A 6299-nucleotide genomic window follows, 5' to 3' on the forward strand; every position below is an offset into this window, starting at 1 on the left:
ATGGATTTTCAATTTTTCTTAATAACATAAATCAATTATTTTTTGTTTTAATATACTGCTATCTATATTTTCAAACAATATTATATTTTTTATACTGATATTTATGTTTACAAACAATTTTGTTCAATTTTAATAGTATAGATATTTACCATTGAAAAAAGAAAAGAAAAATAAAGCAAGTCAAATGTTAAAGTTGCGAGACAGTATTGGAAAACTATATAAACTCGAGGATGTCTTCTGCAAAGGAAAAGTTATCCTAAAGTTCTGGGTAAAATGGTAAACGAAGGAGATGACCAGTGCGACTCAGTGAGTAGGTCCGAACTACAATATCCTAAAACCCTAATTTTTCTCTTCTTCAAAAACCCACATTTTTTCTCTCCTTCTCGAATCAATGTTCATCAAATCCTTCGCCGTAAGGAGAAAACTCTCCCGTCTCAGTAGACTCTGTTCTTCTTATTCAGCTACTACCATCACCAATACCCCTTACCCGCCTAGAGATGACGTGGCTTTAATCGCAGATCTCATAGAGAAGCAGCACTGGCCAAAGCTCAGACTCCACGTGAAAGACACAAACCCCAACGAACTCTTTCACCAGCTGATAAGTTCCAACCTCGACCCTGATCTGTGTCTCCGCTACTACACCTGGTTAGCGACGAACAACCACCGTAACATCTCCCTATCGTTAGAGCTAACCTTCAAGCTATTGCACTCTCTCGCCAACGCTAAAAGGTACTCAAAGATCCGATCTTTCCTCGACGGGTTCGTTAAGAAACGATCCGAGCATTCGGTTCACTCAATCCTCCACGCGATCTCCCTCTGTGACAATCTCTGCGTCAATTCGATTCTCGCCGATATGCTTGTCTTGGCTTATGCCAACAACTCGAGATTCGAGTTAGCGTTAGAGGCGTTTAAGCGCGCGGGATATTACGGTTACAAGCTATCATCTTTGTCTTGTAAGCCCTTGATGGTCGCGTTGCTGAAGGAGAAGAGGTTTGCGGATGTTGAGTTTGTATACAGAGAGATGATCAGGAGGAGGATCCAACCGGATGTGTTCGCTTTCAATGTGGTGATCAACTCGTTTTGCAAGAGAGGGAAGATGAGCAAGGCTAAGGATGTTATGGAGGATATGAAAGTGTATGGAGCTTCTCCTCCTGATGTGGTTAGTTATAATACTCTTATCGATGGGTACTGTAAGCTTGGAGGGATGGGGAAGATGTATAAAGCAGATGGGGTTTTGAAGGAGATGGTGGAGAGTGAGGTGTCTCCGAACTTGACTACTTTTAATATTTTGATCGATGGGTTCTGGAAAGATGGGAATTATTCAGGGAGTATGAAGGTGTTTAAAGAGATGCTGGATCAAGATGTTAAACCTAATGTGGTCACTTATAATTCGCTGATTAATGGTTTGTGTAGTGTGGGGAAGGTGAGCGAGGCTACTTGTATGCATGATAAGATGGTGAGCGCAGGTGTGCAGCCTGATTTGATTACTTACAACTCTCTTATAAACGGGTTTTGTAAGAACGGTATGATGAAGGAAGCTCTTGATATGTTTGCGTCGCTAAAAGGCAGAGGGATTGTTCCCACTGCTACAACATATAACATGCTGATCGATGCGTATTGTAAGTCAGGAAAGGTGGAGGATGGGTTTAAAGTGAAAGAAGAGATGGAGCGAGAAGGGATTGTACCGAACGTTGAGACTTATAATTGCTTGATCGGTGGTTTGTGTAGAAACGGTAACATGGAAGCAGCTAAGAAGCTTTTTGATCAGTTGAGTAGTAAAGGGCTTCCTGATCTTGTGACATATCACATACTCATGGACGGTTACTGCCGCAAAGGAGAAACGAGGAAAGCAGCGATGCTTTTGAGAGAAGGAATAACCAAGATGGGTCTGAAGCCGAGACATCTGACGTATAACATTCTGATGGAAGGTTACTGTAAGGAAGGGAATCTGAAAGGAGCAGGGAACGTGAGGATACAGATGGAGAAAGAGAGGCGGTTGCGGATGAACGTAGCATCGTATAATGTGCTTCTGCAAGGATATTCCCAGAAGGGGAAGATGGAGGAAGCAAACAGGCTTTTGAATGAGATGCTGGAGAAAGGTCTGATCCCGAACCGGATAACCTATGAGATAGTTAAAGCAGAAATGGTGGATAAAGGTTTTGTTCCTGACATTGAAGGGCATCTATTTAACGTCTCCACTAAATCATAACCTTTCAATGATTGGCATGAGAAGCAACCCCTTAGTGCACCTATTCACATGATTGGCTGATTCCTGAGTTCAGCATTACTCAATCTCTTCCTCTCATGGAAGAAAGAAAAAACTCTGCTCATTGTTAGTACTGAAGCAAATACCAAAGACGAGACAGTGACAATAGGTGAAACCAGACCCTGCGGAATCTTTGTTCTAGCATAGACAAGGATGACTCAGGCCTACCTAATATTGTCGGGCTACTCCGTATTTCTCTGCTTATGCCGACAGGGTTCCTGGGAGTGTAAAGCCTTCAGCTTGGAAATTGAGAGAAGTTCTTGTAATTTTGTTGTGTCTACTGACTCCATATGATAATGAGAATGTTATTCAAAGTTGAACCTTTGATCAACAAAATGCATTCCTTTTTATTCCTCAAGATGATATTGAATAAACATGGAGGAATACATTCTACCTTACGCCGACAGACAACATAATGTCAAAGACGCCAACAAAATGCATTCCATTACGAAGGTTTTTTAAGATTAAAACAACAAAGTGGGTGATCCAGCCAGTGGCTGAACCAAACATTCACAAAAGACAGCAAGTGACAATGGATCATACAAGGGGCGGGCATAGCTGAAAAAAGATTGAAACTTTATTAGACGCGACCTTGCCAAAGACAATCCTGCTGAACCTTGTCAGTTTTCAAAAGCTTATCGATTTCACTGGGAGGATTCATCCCTAAGCGCAGTGCACGTTCCCATCGATCAAGTCTCGTCATACCCACGCACGGACCGTAAGCCATGTTCATGTCAAACTGCCTGAGCATCTCCTCCTTCTCGTCATAATCACCTGTACTCGAAAACACCACAAAGAGAAAGCAGAGGTGTTTCGAATGAGAAACCCTAGATTTCTTCCTACTGCAATCGATGAACTTTCATGAAGCAAACCCCTAAGAAAGTGAAAGAAGTGAAAAAAGCGTACCCTTGACATCGAGGGAGCCGTGCGAAATCAACGCCGCCGGCTGCGTAGCATCGGAGCCCTGGGTGGCCGCGTGTTTGGGAGACACTCTCCGGGAAGATGGCTTGGACTTGGAGATACCTCCGGTGATATTGCTCTTCGTCTGCTTGTAGAAACCCTTCATGTTCTTCGCAGTCGTCGCCATTCTCTCTCTGCAGTTCAAATTTTGAATCAACTTTCCTTTTGCTTCTTCGAGACGATTCAGGGAGGGATGGTGACGACTTTTTATCTATCTCCGTGTTGTTGTAAATAAAATCGGCCCACTGATCATAATGGGCTTCTATCTTGTCCCAAATAATAATATGGGCTTATTTTTAGTCAAGTTAACGATTTTTTTTTTGCCTCAACTTTAATTTTTAATTATCCCAAAATTAATTAATGAATTTAGCCATATGATAATGCAAACAGAAAAAGAAAGCACATCCACATGATTATTACTAAACTCAAATGTACAATGAGTTATATATCGAATCTATGCATAAAGAAAATTAAACTGGTGGCCTTTACTGCATAGTGTAATATATAACCCAACAAGTCCAACACTAATTAATCTACCGAATGAGTTAGATAGAAACACAAAGAGTTGCTGGTGCTGGTAGAGTAATATTTTAGAGGTGGAGAGGCCAACGAATGCCTTCTCTTCCACAAGGTAGAGGAGCCGGCAAAGCTATGTGCGACGGCAGCTTCTCTCCCGGCATCACTACTGATAGATCCACTGCCATACTCATCGGAACCTATAACATGTCATATTCTTTTTTAATTGATGTCACAAAACAATAGATAGTAGATACTCATACACAGCATATATGCATAGACAAAAAAAAAAACATAAATACGAATAAGACAACTTCGAGACAAGACTTTTGCTTTCACTTTCCAAAGTTTGGTTATTTTTACATTTAATTCGAAGAATGTTTAAAAATAAAATAAAAAACATATATACGAATAAGACAACTTCGAGACAAAACTTTTCCTTTCACTTGCCAAAGTTTGGTTATTTTTACATTTATTTTGAAGAATGTTTTGTTTCCAAAGATTTTTGCACCGAAAAGCAAAACAGTTTTATTTTGCAAAAGGAAAAGAAAGAACTAGTCCTAATAGTGGCAACTGGCAAGTTAATGCGCTTCAGCTTTATTAAATAAAGGAACAAACATTCTTTTGAAAAAATGCTTTAACAACTTTTTGTTTTTGTTTTTTGTTTACCATGGATGCTTGATTAGCAAGTTTCTGGAAATGAGTGGACCCATCTCTGCTTTGGTTCTGTCGTTGTCTGATCCTATGTGGTGACTCAAATGTAGAATTCTCAGGTCTAAAGAGATGCTCGAAGATGGCCATTAACAAGAACATGGAGATAAGTATCGCCGTAGCTACGAACCCGAAGGAGATCGCATTCATCGACGTGGATGATCTCCATGGCCCTTCACTCTCTCCATCTTTGGTACTGTAGATGCTCCACGAACTTGACTCGTTCATTTTCTCCTTGTGGCATGCGAGCTTTAAGCCTTCTTTGGTTCTGAAGTCGATGTGATGTGATTATCTTGAGCAGAGAATATAGATCAAATATATTATGGGAAAGAAAGGACACAAATGAAATCAAAAAAAAAAAGAGGAATCTTAATCTTTCACAAGAGCAAACTCAGAATTCTTGATCAAGAATAAAACCAACGTTAAAAATGATAATAAAATTTTATATAGAACTACAAAAGTTGACAATCTTGAAATGCGTTCACGTAATCGTCGACAGTGTCTAGTTAATTATTCCTCTGATTTTTTGTTTTTTTGGCTGTGTGTGTGAAGGAAGTAAAAAGCAGAGGAAGAAGAAACAAATCACACTCTGTCTATGTGTATTAATGGGCTGTGTATATATAGTTACAAAAGGGAGTATATATAATATGATTTTTTTATTATATGCCAATAAAGTATGAAAATTAACAAATAACAGAGAGTTAGTGGTGGTAATGGTCCCTAACTAGTGGGAACAGACAGTATAAATCATGGTCTCTGGATCCTATATATTCCTATGATCTCATCCTCTTCACTCTCTTTTGTTTAAACTGACAACTTCACATTGCTTGCTTTATTTCTTTTCTAATCTCTGTCTATATTTCTACTTGTTAAGATATAATCACTCCATTATTTTCTATTATCTGACTTATTTTAGCGCACTAATTTTGTTAATATCTAGGTCCCCCCCCCCATTTGTTAGGAATCTCAGTGAATAGTGTAAGAGGAGACATGGTATATAAGTAGTTTGTTGGGGTGGATTATTTTCGTTTCATTTAGGCTCGTCCTGTCAAACATAGTCCGATAGAAATCTGATGACTGGTAAGATTAGTGACTAAGTTCTAGGCCGTGCAGTTGGAGATTTTCTCGTATTGAAAACTAAAGATACAAACAAACTCTGAACATAATTTTCTCAAGAAACTAGAACTCAATAGCATCCATGACGACAACCGTAATTAGTATATAGTTTCAGTGTACCTCATATTTTGTTTATTTTTCTTTTTAAAAGTGATTCGTTAATTTTTTTTAATTCATCGATTCGTTACTTGATAAACCATTTGAAGTTGAGTTGTACATGAAAAAAGGATTACGAATATTAGATTATTAGTTGGTATAATTGGGCCATTGGAAGCATAATATATACAAAGTAAATAAAAAGCTATTGTTTCTTTCTAAAAATGTTTTCGTGACATACACAGTATGTTCAATGTTGAATACATATTCGTTGTCTGCTTTTAGTAGCTATCTTATCCACGACCAAAGAAAAAACAATACAACAAAATAAATCAACAATAATAATTGAGGGTGGGGGCTTCGTGTTATCGCAAAAGAACGATAAGGAGAGCTTATTGGCTGCTTTGAAAATTGTTTACCCTAAAGTCTGGTGGATTTGTTACTAAAATAAGATTTCAATTAGTTAATTATCCTAACCAAAGAAACAATGAAGGATGATAATTAAACTCACTTTTTTTAATTAGTTGTATACGGAAATATAATTATTTAGTTTCGTCAACATACGTAATATAATGTATTCTTCTCCTCTTTGGCTAAATGGTTCTCTCTTCTTTTTTGCTGTAAATGTTAAAAC

The 6299-nt window shown here is 38.3% G+C and overlaps 3 protein-coding genes across 3 annotated transcripts; 1 reads left to right on the forward strand and 2 right to left on the reverse strand.

Moving 5' to 3' along the window:
• Positions 1-272: 272 nt before the first annotated feature.
• On the forward strand, positions 273-2558 carry LOC130506646 (pentatricopeptide repeat-containing protein At1g09820-like). The gene has a single exon (XM_057001332.1). It carries the CDS (start codon positions 392-394, stop codon positions 2207-2209), a length of 1818 nt encoding a protein of 605 aa, XP_056857312.1. The 5' UTR covers positions 273-391; the 3' UTR covers positions 2210-2558.
• A 131-nt stretch (positions 2559-2689) lies between these two features.
• LOC108810727 (uncharacterized) lies at positions 2690-3412 on the reverse strand. The gene is made up of 2 exons (XM_018582818.2): positions 3173-3412; positions 2690-3040 (listed from the first exon to the last, which is right to left on the reverse strand). Exons 1-2 carry the CDS (start codon positions 3351-3353, stop codon positions 2847-2849), a joined length of 375 nt encoding a protein of 124 aa, XP_018438320.1. The 5' UTR covers positions 3354-3412; the 3' UTR covers positions 2690-2846.
• A 207-nt stretch (positions 3413-3619) lies between these two features.
• LOC108810715 (uncharacterized) lies at positions 3620-5061 on the reverse strand. The gene is made up of 2 exons (XM_018582809.2): positions 4412-5061; positions 3620-3942 (listed from the first exon to the last, which is right to left on the reverse strand). Exons 1-2 carry the CDS (start codon positions 4679-4681, stop codon positions 3817-3819), a joined length of 396 nt encoding a protein of 131 aa, XP_018438311.1. The 5' UTR covers positions 4682-5061; the 3' UTR covers positions 3620-3816.
• Between the last annotated feature and the right edge of the window lie 1238 nt (positions 5062-6299).

Source organism: Raphanus sativus, unplaced genomic scaffold (assembly GCF_000801105.2).
Source record: "Raphanus sativus cultivar WK10039 unplaced genomic scaffold, ASM80110v3 Scaffold3502, whole genome shotgun sequence".
Classification (NCBI taxonomy): Eukaryota; Viridiplantae; Streptophyta; class Magnoliopsida; order Brassicales; family Brassicaceae; genus Raphanus; species Raphanus sativus.